The 16125-nt window shown below is 39.7% G+C and overlaps 1 protein-coding gene across 1 annotated transcript in view; it reads right to left on the bottom strand.

Moving 5' to 3' along the window:
• Positions 1-3671: 3671 nt before the first annotated feature.
• The window catches only part of SLC35F1 (solute carrier family 35 member F1), a 386453-nt gene continuing 373999 nt past the window's right edge, over positions 3672-16125 (bottom strand). Inside the window, exon 8 of the mRNA XM_033103601.1 lies at positions 3672-6952. Coding sequence (XP_032959492.1) covers positions 6728-6952 — 225 coding nt within the window. The 3' untranslated portion in view covers positions 3672-6727. The remainder of the gene's footprint in view (positions 6953-16125) is intronic.

Below are 16125 nucleotides of genomic sequence, written 5' to 3'. Positions count from 1 at the left end.
GAATGCCAAGTGAAGCTTCAGTTTTCAACGACGACACCAAACTCCCCACATTGCGTTTTCCTCTCGCCCTGACAATTTTCCTTTTAATTAAAATGCAGCCTAATAAGCAGAGTCTTGAGACACATAAAGCAGTTATGTGATTCACTCAACCATTTGTATGCATGTGTGACCTATTTAGCTTTTAAAATCCTATTTAATGCCAAAAACTACATTAGAGAATTCAAACAAAAGCTCACAGGGAGTCCCATAATGAAACTGTTTTGATTATTCCAGTGATTAGCCAAGTTCCTCTCTCTTTAGTAATTTCATTTAGAAAAGTAGTCATTTTAAGAACAAGTAGATTTTTTTTTATTGCTTTTCTAGTTTGCTGGGGAATTGGCAGGTGGCCAACCATCTGTGAAATGGCAATTATTACTATTACTTAAAATTTATCAAACCTCTTTGGGTACCATGGACGTAATTCTTACCTACAAAGACAAGGTCAAGAAAGGCATGAGCAAGACCCAACATTACACAAAAATACGCATCACCCCATGTTTCAACCCTTTAGCCCCAAATCCCAGAAATGGTGTTTGTGGACACTGTTGGGAAAAATGTTGTTGCAGAATTGCAGAATGGTTTTGATTCTTCTGCCACAAGGCATCTGCTCTTCAGCACTTAGGAGTCTGCTTCCTTCCATGAGGAATATGCATTCATTCACGTATGCATTTATTTGTCATTCAGCATTTCTTGAAATGTGTGGTTGCGTTGGCTTCTAATGTAATTTAATTACCATGTTTCCCTGAAAATCAGACTTATCCTGAAAATAAGCCCCAGTGAAGATCGTCAGCCAGACAGATGCATTTAGTATGTTATGACAATGTTCCAGAAGAAGATGACTTGACTGTATTTGAATAAATGTAGATTGTTGTACATGAAAAAAGAAGACATCTCCTGAGAATATGCCCTAATGCGTCTTTTGGAGAAAAAAATTCATGTAAGACCTGGTCTTATTTTCGGGGAAATATGGTATGACTGATTTCAGCAGTACTGGCTCTTGTAGCCTCCCATGTTTCTCTCTTGTTCTTTTCCTTTTTTACACACTTAGCAATGAAACAGTGGCAAGATGATTGAGCTATTACCACTGGGACTCCTCTCACTTCTCCACCACCCCGGCCACAAATGTTTGCAAGGTCTGAATAGTAAGACGGGAACTCTGGCAGGCGCTGCCCTCCCAGAATGAGTCCAGTAACAAACAGCCTCACTCACCACTGTGGGCATGTGGTGGGCTTCCACCTGATGTTTTACCTTCGACAGTGACATCTAGTGGCAGGAAGATGTGGCTATCCACTGTACTGCCAACTTCCCATGGCGAAGGATGTACAGAAGTATCTCTTAAAGCCAGGGTGACCACACATCCAGGTTTGCCTGTGACAGACGCTTATTGTCCAGACACACTTATTAATAGTGCCTGATTTCACTCTTTAGAGTGTTAACGGGTTGCATAATGAATTACACAGCCTACTTAATGCCCCATTGTAGCTCTCCTACCACATTTTCAGCCAGTGCCATCACTTTGGGATAATAGTCCAAGAAGATTACTCCCCATTATGTAAAGTAATATTTAGCTATCCTGAAATTATCCTCCAAACATTATGGGATCATTCCCAGCTCTAATGATGAAGCCTGGTGAACAAGCTCATTTTTACGCTTTTATAGATTTAGTCTTAACCACACCAAGTCTTTGTCTAACCAGATGAAAGCCCCTAATTTTAGTCTATTCCCAGAGACCTTCTCCCTCTCTGATCATTAGTTTTCCTTGCTAATAAGGCTTCAGTAATGTTTGGAGGCAACTTGTCTGACCGTCTGAAAAGTGGCACACAATGGCTTGTCTTCTCAAGGCACTAATGAAAGGCCATCTGGTAGGTGTGGGGCTTTTCAGCTGTATTATAATTTTCCTGAATTAAACATTTTTGACCACATAGAGAATAAAGGGCACAGACACTGCCTAGGTGGCCCATAGCGAACCCTCTGTTTATGCTTGCAGAAAGAAAAAAGACAGAAGAACAGAAAAAGAAACCAAAGAAAAAAGGAAGAACAGTGTACATTACATAAAGATGCAGTGTTATAAAATAAAAGACGCAATATGCAAGTGAAAAAAAAAAAAGAACTTCAATCTGTTTTATATCCAAAGGCCAACCTGAATGGACAAACTTTTTAAGAGTTTGCAAAAAATTCAAGTGTGCATTTAAGTGGACTAGATGATTTCTTGCTTTCCAAGAACAGGGATTTTACAGAAAAAGTACTTCAGAGTAGTAGAAGGGAAAAAAGGAAACATTTTGTAATAGAATGCCCTTGTACTTTGCATTTCTGATTTAGAAGTTAGATTACATAAAAAAAGGGGAATGTATGAGTGCCTTCCGTGTACAAGGTGTTTTTTTCTAGGCACTGAAGATAAATTGGATCTGATGTCAGTTCCTGTTATTTCAGACGTTACAATTTGCTTTCCTTTGGAGTATCAAGACAATGTAATAAATTACAGCTCTCCTGCTGAATTTTGCTTACTTCTCTTTTTCTTTCACGCTAACAGTTACACAAATCATTCAAGTGTGGCTTTGTCTTGCCTTTGCAAGAACTTCCAAGCATTTAGGAAACTCAGTTCTTTTCCTTAAGAAAATTATAATTCATTGGGAAGACAGACTAAACATGATGTATACATTTATCATATATACTACTTGGACCCCAATAATTTAAAATGATTGGACATTTGGACATAGGCTCGGTTGACGTTCAGTGGTATTTCATCTATGATCTAAGAAGAGTTTACTACATAAAAACAAGCAGTGCCTTAGAGGAAGATTTACAGTTTTCAAGAAAAAAATTCTTTTTTTAACTGTGCGTCACATTTTTCTCATGCAAATTATTTATATTAAGTACGTTCTGTTCTAACTATTTATAAAAGCAAATCATGATGGATGTCAACCTAAGAATACTTTATAAAAGATCAGTGCTCCTTTTTTTCCTGAAAAACGAATGTTTTTTCTTTTAAAAAATATTTTAAATACACAACTTAGACACATAGTCTTTTCGACTCACTTAATTTATGAGGTCTGATTGTGACCACGAATGACAAGAATATGTAAATTTATATACAATCATCTCTAAGTACTTAAGGGGTTGCTGGGTGGCTGCAGTTAGTGGAGGGGGACGATTGACAAGACACAGTGTAGGCTCTGAGCAGAAGCATGAACAGCTCTGCTTTATAAGTGTACTCTGGAAGAATGCGCATCCTTTAAGCCTGGCATTGTGCCAAGGGCAGCCTACACAGAACTTTCCTTCTTTATGAGAAACTGTTTCTTGGGGGTCAGTTTATATTGTCGTACATGTGTTTTAAATGTCGGCCTGGAAGTTGTAGGCCCAGCGTCTTCTTAAGCGTCCAAATAATTAATTTTGCAAACGACAAACATGTTCAATTTGGCTTTTCGAAGCTACAGCTCTGAGACCCACTGTGCCTTTCCTAATTTGGAAATATTTTCTTGCTGGTTTTTATTTTGACATGTACCCTGCTATCTACTTTCGTTGCTATTTCTAGCATCCCACAGGAACTGCTTCCATGGTTGTCATAGTGCAGACAAACACTCAAGAAAACCAAGAACTCGGTGCTTTCATAAAGCATTTATTTTTATTTGAAAACATTATACAGGCATTACATTGCCACAGCCAGTCCATAGGGGAGCATGCAAATATCAAAAATGGAGAGTTTGTTCAACTTATCGGTGTAAATTTCTTTTTTGGTTCATATTTTCCATTTGCAGTGTCTGGATTAGTGTGCTTTGTTATGTGGCCTGACAATAGAATCCTACCCATGGGGTAAAGTCTGTACTGGTAGCTAGCTGGGGACTACTAAATGGTTATAAATCAAAAACAAACCCAAAACAAACAATACTACACGCTTGTCAAAAGGTTAATAGCACGAGTTAGCAATACCTAAACTAAACATTGAAACATTTTCATGGGACACAGTGGTGCAAATTTTTCTATTGCTTGGTCTACCTGGTTGTGTATGTCCGAGTTTGGAGCTGAGGGAAAACGTGACCAAGGCAAGCTATGTCCCCAGTGCAAGTTTTCAGAGAGAAAGTGAGAACCACCACTTATCTGGGTTTAAGAAACCTGTGGTTCACTTATCCAAATAAATTCCGTACAATCTGCTAGTCTCATTCATGGAAGAGGGAGTGGTGGTGGACTGAAAAGCTCAAATTTTTGCTGGTGTCCACTGAGGTTATGAGATTCCAGAAACAAAAGTAGCTAGAGTTAATGTCCCATGTCCCACCCTACTCCCAAAGGATCAATGTTTTTACACAGAAAAAGAGTGTGTTTGCTGCTATTTTCTTTTTTTCCAAAGGGTTGATCTGGAACTCCTGATCTCAGATAATTCAGTGTGGTCAGCCTTTCTAAATGGAGACAAGCCGACGGAGTGAGGTACCCCAGTGAAAGTCTTGTGCTCAAGGACGTGGGATGATAAAGGGTATACAGTGAATTCATCTCAACATTTACACTTGGTTTCCATACAATGGAGTCAATTAAAATAGCCTAGAAAATAATTCAGATGGCAGCTTTTAGCCATCCTAAACTAAATTGATTGCAAACCTTTTTGAAATTAAAAGAAAAAGAAAAATTCCCAGTCCACTGAGTCTACTGGGAAAAGTTTCATCCACTTATTTCTCATCAGATTTTACTAAACATCTACAAATTAGTGTCATAAAAATGAATAAAAAAGACTAAAACATTTGGCTTAAAATAAATACTAAAAATGCAATAAATCAAGCAAATTATGCAAACCAAACGAATGTAAACACAAAAATAAAACCACAGTCTTTAAAGGTCTTCAGATTGGAATGGACAAAATATTCAGAGAAAGGTATTTAATTGGCTTAAAAGGTAGCAGAGAGCAGGCATGGGCAAAGTTGTTTTGACTTGATATAGCTTTAATGTTGATTGTTTTTCCAGAGGGGGAAAAAAAAAACAACCATGTTTTTAAGGGGACTGAACACAGATGACCGTAAGATCTGCATACCAGAGAAGATACTTTTCTTTCCCATCTCCGAGGGCAGGACTACCTGCCCTGGGAAGAATGCAGGCAGATGGGCCACTCGGATGATGGCTGACAGCCTGGGATGCCATGGCCTCCGTATTTAGGCCTTGTTCAGGCTCTCTGGGAATCCTGACTAAGCTGTAATTGATCCTCACTGTACAGAGACCCCTCTGGTGTTTGCTTTGCTTGCTTAAGATGTATTGGTTTGAATTGCCCAAAGTTTCATAAGCATTTACTTTTCCTTTACCAACCCTGTTACCTCATCGAGGATCTTTTTGAATGTTACTGAAGCCAGCCAAACTTAAAGACCAGTTCACATACTGACACGTAGAACCTATTTCTAATTCATAAAGGTCTGCGGTGTTTTTTGATTTTTTGTGTTTGAAAAGGGGGCTATTTTAAGCCAACAAAACTAGACTAGTGACATATCATTGAAAGCCTTATCAGGACCCTGTAATAATTCTCTGTATGCATAAGGATGTTGTGTTGATATATTCTGTTATTGAATGGATGCCCGATAACACCCAAATGCCAGACTTTCTCATTGGCGACACCTTTACCGCTGCAAAGTGGTAAAACAAATCAATCGAGCTGTTGTCAGGCACCTTCACTTTGCTGGGAGGCCACCAATGACACTCTACAAGAAAGGTAATTTCCATGCTGGTGTATTTCAGAAAGGGTGTCCCACAATTAAGAGGGCAGAGGACCATGGCTTTTTCCAATGCCTTAGTTTCCATATCATCACTAAAGAAATCTAGGGAAAAAAGAAAAGCAAATATATTTTTTTGAAGAGGGGATAGAAGGAGGGACAGAAAGATTTAAAAATATATATATATTATCCTAAACACAAATCATATTATTTCTGGGGTTTCCCATAAGCCACAGAAATGGAACATTCCTTATCCTGTTATCACAGGGACTTGATTAGCAGAATCAGGTGGCACAACAGAAAGGCAATGGTCTGGAGTAATCAGAGATTAAAATATAAAAAAGCTAACACGTTTGTTTTATATCTATTCCTAGAATAGAGAATTATATGGTCAGTTGCCCCTCCCCACAAGGGTCACAGCACGAAATACTTATTGAGCAGGCAATCCAACAGGTAACAGAGGAAACCATTAGCCACCAGGTCCCTCAGATAAGGAAACTTCTCAGGGTGGAGCTCCTGTGGCATGCAGCACTCATATAGACTGTGCAAAAAAATAAAATAAAAGAAAAGAATGATTCTTAAAAAGTGACTTGCCATAGAAAAGTGGGATTTATGTCAACTACCTGTGGGCCTGGCAATAGTTCCCATCAGGAGTACAAAACATCCTCCTGAAACTCAGTGTTATAAGAATATCAATAATAATACAAATAATAATAATACTTGCTTTTGTTTGAAAATGTTCTCAGTAATTAATGTGGGGTGGGGGTGGGGGTGTGTGTGTGTGTGATCAGGATACACACAAGTGAGGCATCTCTCCGTCAGGTGGATCAGAACCTGTGTCTCCAGTGATGTTTAGCTTGTGCCTTTTACAGGCTTTGGGATTTGCTACCTTGCAGCCCACCTGTGTAAACCGCACCTAATAAATACCTTTCTCTATGTACAATACAGAGACGATGGACGAACACGTGGCCACTGCACTGTCCTCAGTGGGCAGGCAGGGCGTCCTCTTAGGCCACGCGGACGTGGGGCTCCTCTTCGGTCTCCTGGCCCAGACTGGTGTAGGTGACCGAAGGCTCCAGCTGAGCTGTGGCCGGTAAGTCCACAACCGGTCCGGAAGGATTGCGGAACTGCTTGTACACCCGGGGGTCCTGGGCTATGTATGTGGAGGTGGAGGAATAGAGCACCAGCCCGATGAGGATGGTGAAGAAAGACAGGAGATACAGTCCTGAAAACTAAATACACAACAGTAAAGTCAGTTAGCTCTCGGAGCAGAACTACTTATATGTAATGAGGCCTAGAGAGACGAGTGGACCCGCTCCCTCTGAGAATAGGCAGCTTGATGAACTGGTCAGTGTTCGTGATGGAAAGTGAATTTTCTCTTCCTAAACTGGCTTGGCCTTATTGATTTTCCTTATCTTATTTCTTGACTCTGTTGCTAACACAGAGGAACACTTAGCTAATTGTTCTTAAAATGCCAGTGAGTACCTGATGTGCGAGAGCTAGTTAAGTACAAATTAAAATACATCAAGTTAAAAGCAAAAAATCTCCAATCACTCAACAAAGAGTTGGCTGTTTTTGGCTTTATTAAACCCAGGAGAAATATAGATATTCCATTTAAGGTAATGAAGCCATAAACACCAAACCCCTCCCTGACACAGCTGAATTCAGAGACTCTTATTTCACTTATTTCACATCCAATTCAGACACTATTTGTCTTCCTAGTAGGAACTGTTATTGACTATCTTTGCAAGGTTAGATTATCCTTGCATGGAAAGAAACAGTATAACGTTCCATTCTTGCCCTACTACTCTGAAAACAAAATCAAACAGGTCTATACCGGGGGTGCCAAAAAATGTATACAGGTGGACACGTTGGTCAACGTTGCTCAAGCATTAGTTTGCTGTAATCAGAAGTGTCTGGTCGCTGATGGTAACCACTTTGAGCACCTCTGTAATTGCAGAAGTCAAACGTGACTTGTAATCATCTTTTGTTATCGGTATATATTGAGTATTATAATTTTAATACAGTTTTTCTTTCTTAAAATGTGTATACATTTTTTGGCACCCTCTGTATATACAGCATACTTCTTTCTAAACTACTTGCTTAACAATTCATAGGGTTTTATAAGAAAAAAAGAAAATACTGGTTTATACAAATGTCCAAGAATTTACATATATTTTTGAAAAATTACAAATTCTGTATCTTGAGTAGTTATACTGGAAGTACATCGTTACTTGAGTTGTTACTGGGGGAAAGTGAGATAACCCGATGTATTGCCTTTTCTGTCATTTCATTCATTCCTTCATTCCTTCATTCAATTCATTCATTCATTCATTCATTCATTCATTCCATTCAACAAATAGTTTCTTCTATGACTTCTCTATATCAAACATTGAACTTTGTACTGGGAAAAAGAAATGAAAACATGGTCCTTACCATCAAGGACTTAATAGTCTCAGTGAAGAAGCAGGGGGACAAACAAATACAAAGCACTATGGCATGTTAACCTCATTTTAGTAAACTGCTACTGTTGACCACATCCTGTCTTGACCACATCCTGTATCGTGGGGAAAAAAGGATCAATTTGATTTTCCTATTTTATTTTTATGCTCATAAAAAGAACTAAAACCTGGTAAAAAGACAAAAGTTAATTGGAAGCTGGAAGAAAGGAGAACAGGGAAAGTATCCAGAAAATCTATAAAGTAAGATGCAAAATTATAATAAAGAGTAAAAAGATGGCTATCATAGGAAAGACAGTCTTGAAAACGGCACATAGAAAAGATAGTTGTCATGCAGAGTGTCATGCGGGGTCTCTGGTTCCACTCCCCACATAAGAATGCAGGACATGGTGAGGCCAAAAAGGAACACCCAGGGAGCCATAGATAGGGGAGGCATACCACTATATTCTCGCTGGATGGTGGGCTAGAGACACAGGAAGCAGGAGCCACAGGATCCGCAACCTGCCTTCCACTTCTCTGCCAACCAACCTCACTTGCTAACTGCAATCTGCAATCCACAATCCCCAATCCGCGCTTGCTAGTTTAGCCACGGCAGTTATATCAGTGGCAAATGGCTAATCGGTTACAGCTGATGGCCAATTAGTCACAGCTGACGGCCATCTACTACCTGAACCAGGACCTTTCCACATGAGGCTGAGAGCCTGGAAACTGCTCTCTGGGACTCTGTCCCTACAGTAGTCCTTTGGTGTAAGTTCCTGCCATGGTGGTGGGTGTTTTCCTTCCTTCCTTCCTTCCTTCCTATTTTCCTTCCTTCCTTCCCCCCCTTCTTTTTATTTTATTTTATGTATCTATTAGCAGCAACAAGGTAGCTAAGACTAAAGATCATTTTCTGATTTTCTTTCTAGAAAGAAAACCATATGGTAATACTTCCTCAGATGGGTTTATACCTTAGACTCAGCTTGTAACAGCTTTAATTAATTTGTAACACCCTTAATTAATTTGAAATGATTAATTCAGCTTTTCCCAATGAACTTAAATGTGCTTTACTTTTTGATTCATGAATTTGTTTGTAAAATAAAATGATAGGAAAAGAAGACCACTAACTCAGTACTGTTGTATATGATCTCAGAAAACCTATTTACCCCCAAACTTGCTTCCTGAAATTCTACATTCAAGAGTTTTATCCTTTATCTGAAACTTCGGTGAATGAAATGGGTTTGTTCCTAATTTTACCACCATTTCAAATATTTTGTCAATAACTTTCATTTTCAAAACTCCACTCATGCCTCTGTAGAGCCTTGCAGGTCTAGATGTGCGTCTTCCTCTGTTGTAGCAGATGGAGGCAGAGAGATTAAGAATGGGGGCTTTCGAGCTTAGAACCGCATTCTACTATAAACTGGATTCAAATCCCAGCTCTACTCCTTTCTCGTTGTCATTATGGACCAGTTTCTTAACCTTTCCAGGCCCAAGTTTCCTTATCCGTAAAGTGGGGATAATAAGTGTACCTACTATATAGAGTGGCTATAAAGATTAAATTCAATAAAGCATGTAAAGCATTCAATTCATACTGGCTTCATTGTTATTATTATTGGTATTGCTTTGTTGTTATTTTTTATAGCACGCTCTTATAACCCTCATATAATCATTGATGAAATTGCCTTTTTCTCGTAGTCCCTTAACTTGGGACTGTGTCTTTCTTGCCCAAGGTCAAGCACAGAGCCTGGCATAGTATAGGCATCTATCACAGGTTACTTGCTATTGGTTATTTTGAAGGGATGAATGAATTTAATTATGGAGACGTTTCAGATTAAAGACAGAAAAAAGTAAAAATCGGCCTGTACCAATGCTGTATTTCAATTTTTGAAACTTTAAACTTAATAATCCAATGTCATTTCTCATATGTAAAATATTAAACAAAAGCTCGTTGACAGGGAAGTCATAGTGCTGATTCTTAATCACTGACTCCAAAAGTCATCTTCCAACCTGGAGTCAGTGAAAGGAGAGTGATAAGGATGATGAATTGGGAGGCAAGAGTCTGGGTAGAAGACTGAGAGCTGGTGATCAGTGGATTAGAATAGGAGGTTCCCTAAAATTGGATTTGGTATTTGAAATAATGTAGCAGTAGGAACAGGAAAAATGTTGATACAAGGTATCCAGTGAAAAGGATTTGAGTTCCTCTCAATTTCTGATTTTGGCTCCCATATTCTGACTTGATCAGTATGACATATATTTTAATATTCATTTTTCTAAAGCTAATGCCTTTGCCATTGTAAGAAACAATACCTGAATTATCCCTTTTTTGGACATGGGACCATCATATGATAAATGCAATACAAAGCATTTTCCAGGAACATAGCTGTAGAATGATAACACATTCAGCTGTACTCTATTTCCATTTAATTCATACAAAATTCATTCTAAAATTGTTCAAAATATAGATAGTATGAAATCTTATGTGGCAGAGACAGCTTGGAAGTCACCCAAGAGATTTTATTAATAGACAGTAGAGAAAGTTTTTATTTAACAAACAAGTCCAAAAAGGGAAAAGTAAGGCAAGCTTTATGATTAATCTGGATAAATACTGAATGTTAGAAATAATGACAGGAAGGTTTGATTTTTTTTAAAAATGTGTGAGAAAAAGTTTATTTTTACTCTTTAGAGATTTATAGAAAAAATAATGAGGGTCATAGGATGACCCTCAGGTCTGGATTCTGCACTTATCCCAATAGAGCATTCATTTAAAGAACCAATCATTTCAACAACAATTCTGTATATTTCCAGCTGCTTCGCTTGTGATCTGCAAAGGAATACTCATTTGTAGTTCTCTAAGCAAAGAGAACAGGAACTGCTCTGGAGCACTGAAGGGGACGGAAAGCCATCTCCGAGTTACGGATGAGGCAAGTTTCACGTGGAGGCTTCCTATCTCCATTTACGAACATGGGCTGTTGTCTAAATGTACTTTGTGGTCCTCTCCCAGCCAACTGGAGCCCATCAGGAGATGCTGTCGGTTCTGTGCTACACGCACACTTCTGCCTGCATTTATCCGACTTGTAGCTTTGAGAAGCTGAGAAGGGATGCACTTTGAATTAACACTACCACACTGCACACACTGTTTACTTTGCTGCTGCCTTTTGCCACCTTGACAGGTCTCTTAGCTTACAAGGATCAGGAAGCACTCGTGACACAGAAGGAGAATAGTTGTGTGTTACTTGGAGCAATCTATCTGGGACACAAGCCATTGTTCAGAGGGTGTGGCTTGGAAGACTGATGATAAGGCTGTCCAAAGCTCTTTAACCTCCAGCTCGGGGTTAAACCTAGCTCTTAGCCAGCTGGCATTTCAATATGATTACTAGTTAGCTAACGGGACATTCAGTACATCAATTAAGGACAGACCATATTTTCATTTTAGCTTTGATATTAAACATCCAAGTTGAGTTTTAATAAACTAATGACTTTAATGAGCCTAAGTTTATACAAATAGAAAGCTGCATGGTTGGAAAGCCATTTCAAAGTACATTTGTATCAACTAGAATATGTGCGGAAGAGAGCAATTTTCAAGGGCAGCTTTCTTTTTCTACGTTGACGAAGAAGACAGCAGGGGAGAGCAGAGGTGAACATGGCGGGTGCTCAAGAGGTGTAAAGTGAAGGATGAAGGGACTGAGTTTAAGCTCTACTTTGAATATATGTACCAACCACTTCGAGACCGTAAGCCTGGTTTGTCCTTCTTTCCTGGAGAGTGCACTTTAAAAGGGTCCCTTTATGGTGTATATCTCTGCGTAATACAGCTTTTATAATGTGCCTGAGGTTGGACTCTGGTTATTTTTGCTCAGTGATTTCACGGGTTTATTAGAGATAAGAACTAATTTTGATTTAATAGATAATGAAAAGTTAAAAGATTCTTTTAGCTCTTAAGGAGAGATATACCACAGTTCTATCTCAAAAGAAAACAAAAAGCAACCCCAAAACACCCTACAATGATTCAATGGAAAAAAGAAACTGTAACTTGTGAAGTAGAGGAAAGACCTGGAAAAGAGTAGTTGGTAGGGTTTCTTAGGAAAGTTAGGTACAGGGCAATGAGACTTGGTGTTATCTGAGAAAAAAGGAGAGAGATTTACATTTAGATTTAGATCTAATTTAGATCCAACTTGGAGAGCCAAGGAAGCTCAGAGAAAATACAGTTGGGAGGAGGAAGAAAATACGATCAAATTAGAAAGAAAAAAGAGGTAAAGAAAATTTCTCAATAGCTAGGAGGAAAGGGGATTGCAGAACTGGATAAACAAAAAATAATGATTCTATCTAAGGTAAGCAAGCATATACTCTCTCTGTTTCTTTTTTGTGTACACACACATACACACACTCACACACACATACACGCACACACTCGCATACACGCACACATGCGCGCGCGCGCGCGCGCACACACACACACACAGAGACAGCTGTGGGTGGCTCTTGCTGACCTGATAGGATCTGCCTTCTGAATTTTTTTTGGAGAAGCTGAGGAACCTGAGAGAACGTTACCCCAAAGACTCCTCACGTATGACATATAAGCAAGGGACAACACTTTCAAGCACTCTGGTATTCCTAAGCTCTATGATGAGGGGAGGAAAGACATACCAGATCTCTCAGACCATAGCTCAAGGATGACATTACTGCGAAAACTCCAAAAGACGTGCTATCTTGCCCAAACAAGAGGCGTCTATTGGAGGTGAGCCTGCTATTGAAAGAGCCACGCCATTTGGAAACAATAATGGTGAGAGTTGAAACTCGGTTCTGAACTGCATAAGGAAGCTACTCAGGAATGAATTTGAGGATATTTCTAAGTGTCCTTGGACAGTGCTTGAATGTGGAAGTCATTCCCAGGGTTATGTGGCACAGGCTGGTAAATATGAGGGTTCAAGAGCTTCTAGGAAGAATTTCCATGTAGAGAGATGGGCCTGGCAATTTCAGCAGGCAAGTTATACCTGGGAAAAATTAGGAAAAATTAGACTTTTAATTTCGTTTGTGAAAAGTGTCCTGGATACTCTGCAATGTAAAAAAAACAAAACAAAAATGTCCTTTTGTCTGTACTTCCATGCTCTGTGATATAAAATGCACATATAAAGATAAATCAACTGGCACATCTAACCATGATTTCTAGAACAAGAAGGAATAAATAAACCCAATCCTGTTTCTAAAAGAACCAGATTACACAATTTGGAGATTCTAGGTACTAGGATACTTTAAAGACCCATCAGTGATGAAGTAAAATGACTCCTAAAAGAGAGAATCATAATTCAATATAATGCTGCCATGTTTTTAAGTCCAAATTCGATGGGCTGATATAAGTGGATTTAGGGGAGCCCAAGTTCTCTTGAGTGTCCCTACTTTATTTGTGGATTGAAGGGTCGACCCGTGGGGCAACAATCTCAGAAGGGAAAGAGCCACTCTACTGAATATCCTGGGGTGTGAAGGAGAGGACAGCTCAGCAATGACAACACATCGCTGGGCAGCCAAGTGTGTCTCAAAGGGTTGAGGACCACACCTTGAGCCAGGGAGTGGAATGGTGGGAGCAGAATCAGAGGCAGCTGTTCCTTGCTGGGCAGGCTGCAAGCTGGGGCCTGGCTGGGATCTTGTGCCGAAAGGCTCGGCGTGGTCCTGATCTATGGCCGCTGCGTCGGAGCCAGTTGCTATTCAGGGCAGGGAGACTAGACAGACCTGGCTCCGCAGAAATGCCAACATAAACGAGTTGATGCTTGACCTCTGAATTTTGGCTCTGCACTAAACTAACAAAATCATTTTTATTATTAAAAATGGCAAAAGTTCTGCTTCTGAGTTTACTGAACTGGAAATAAATTGCCTGGAGAAACCAGAGCTTTTTCAAATTCTTTGGAATTGCCTTATTATTGCTCTTTAGCCTACTCTTCCCTTCTCTTATTTCTCCTCTTCCCTCTCTTCTCCTTTTTTTTTTTAAAGGAAAAAAAGGGGCTAAATCCCTATGGTTAAATAAATATTGCAATATTTCTTTCTTCTAGGCCACAGCATAGAAAATACCAAATGTGGGCATGGGATGTACTCTACTGACAAACAGCAAAATTGGTTGTGTTTAGAGACCAAGAATACTTATCCTCACCCCTCACCTCCTATTGTTTCTCCAGCTGGGGAGAGGAAATAACCACAAATTCACCTAATCAACACAGAAAATAAATCAATGAGTGCCCCAGTCAAAATGCCAATTGTCTATGCATATCAGAAAACCAAGACATGGCTAAGATTTAAATACCTGGGAAACAGTTTATCCTCTAAACATCACGTTCTTAAGGAGACAAGCAGAAACCAGGGCCCCTGTCTCTTTATGTTGTGACACTGTCACCCAGGGACAGGCCGTGCTTGCCCACTGCAATCCCAGTTAGATTTCTGCGGCCCCGTGCTTGGTTTGCAAAACCAGTTCATCTGTCAGTAAAATTTATGAGGTCAATCACATCTAAGGCCAATAAGGGTTCTTGTACAGACAAATATCTTCCCCTATGGGTGATTTCACACAGGCGTACAGCAAAAGAGGGACCTAAAAATGGATTTCTGCCATTACCTTTGATATGGCAAACAGACATTTTTTCACTTGGTTTGATGAATTCATAGAAATCTTGTTCACGCAGATTTCTTTCTCTGCAGTCCAGCAAAAGAAGATCATAATAGCCAAACCAGAAGTGGAATAAAAGGGAGCTACTCTGTGGGAGTGTTTAATTATAGGCGCAGTTACAACAAAGGCTGTTTGATGGCTCATTTATGTCACCTTCCAATGTATCATTCTTATCAGTAGTCACATTTGTGTGCAAGGTACACTGAGCAGTGGCCTTCACTCCCACATTTGGACTCTTGCAACACAAAGACGTCTACATTCTCTATGAGAGACAACACAGAGTTGCACACTGGGCTGCAGTGATTTTGCAGGAGACTGAATTTTAAGCTAGTGAAAGACACTTTATAGAAGCAGTAGTGTTGCTGCTCCATACATCTCAAAGAACCCCTGGTCCATTACGATGGAAGCAAGAGGTGGAAATGGAAAAGGCCATGCTCACCATTGCTCCCAGTGATCCACTAGCAACATTTTGCTTGCTGTCACTGCAACCTTATGCTCTGCTGACCTAAATGTCTGAGTCCCAAAGGGAGGCATGTTCCCACCAGGAGACACAATGACTCCATGGGACTGAAAGTTAAGACTCTGCCATCCAGCCACTTTGGGCTCCTCATGCTTCTCAATCAACAGGGAAAAACGGGAGTTCTTGTTACTGTGCTGGCTGGGGTGGCTGATCTTGGTTACCAAGGGGAAGTTGGGCTGCTGTATCACAATGGAGCTAGAGGTGTGTGTCTGGAATACAGGAGACCCGTTAGGTATCTCTTAGTATTACCATGCCCTGTGAACAAGTCAATGGAAAACTTCAACACCACAATTCAGGCAGGATGAATGATGGCCCAGACCCTTCAGGAATGGTTAGATCACCCCACCAGGTACAGAACCATGACCCACTGAGGTACTTGCTGAGGACAAGTGGAATAGGGAAGGGGTAGTGGAAGAAGATAGTTATAAATACCAGCTAAATCACATGACCAGTTATAGAAAGGAGGACTGTAATTATCACGAGTATTTACTCCTTATTTTGGTATGAGTATGTTTGTGTGTATATGAAATATCTTTGTTTTCTCTCTTCTCTTATTCGCTTATCATGTAAGATGTATTGACTTTACATTATAGTATTTAAGTATCGTTGACTTTACATCATAGTATTTAAGTAATAGGATATCAAGGAGAAGAGTGAACATGTCCCAAGCTGTTTGCATCCTCTTTTGGGGCAAATGTGTGTTTTCAGTTGGTGCAGGACAGCTGTACCATGTCAGGCAAAAGTATGACTTTGTTATTGTTATTTTGAGATTATGTATGATGTAGGGAGATATGTACATGGGTGCCA

This window comes from Rhinolophus ferrumequinum, chromosome 3 (genome assembly GCF_004115265.2).
Source record: "Rhinolophus ferrumequinum isolate MPI-CBG mRhiFer1 chromosome 3, mRhiFer1_v1.p, whole genome shotgun sequence".
NCBI lineage: Eukaryota > Metazoa > Chordata > Mammalia > Chiroptera > Rhinolophidae > Rhinolophus > Rhinolophus ferrumequinum.
This window is presented reverse-complemented; position numbering and strand designations above follow the sequence as displayed.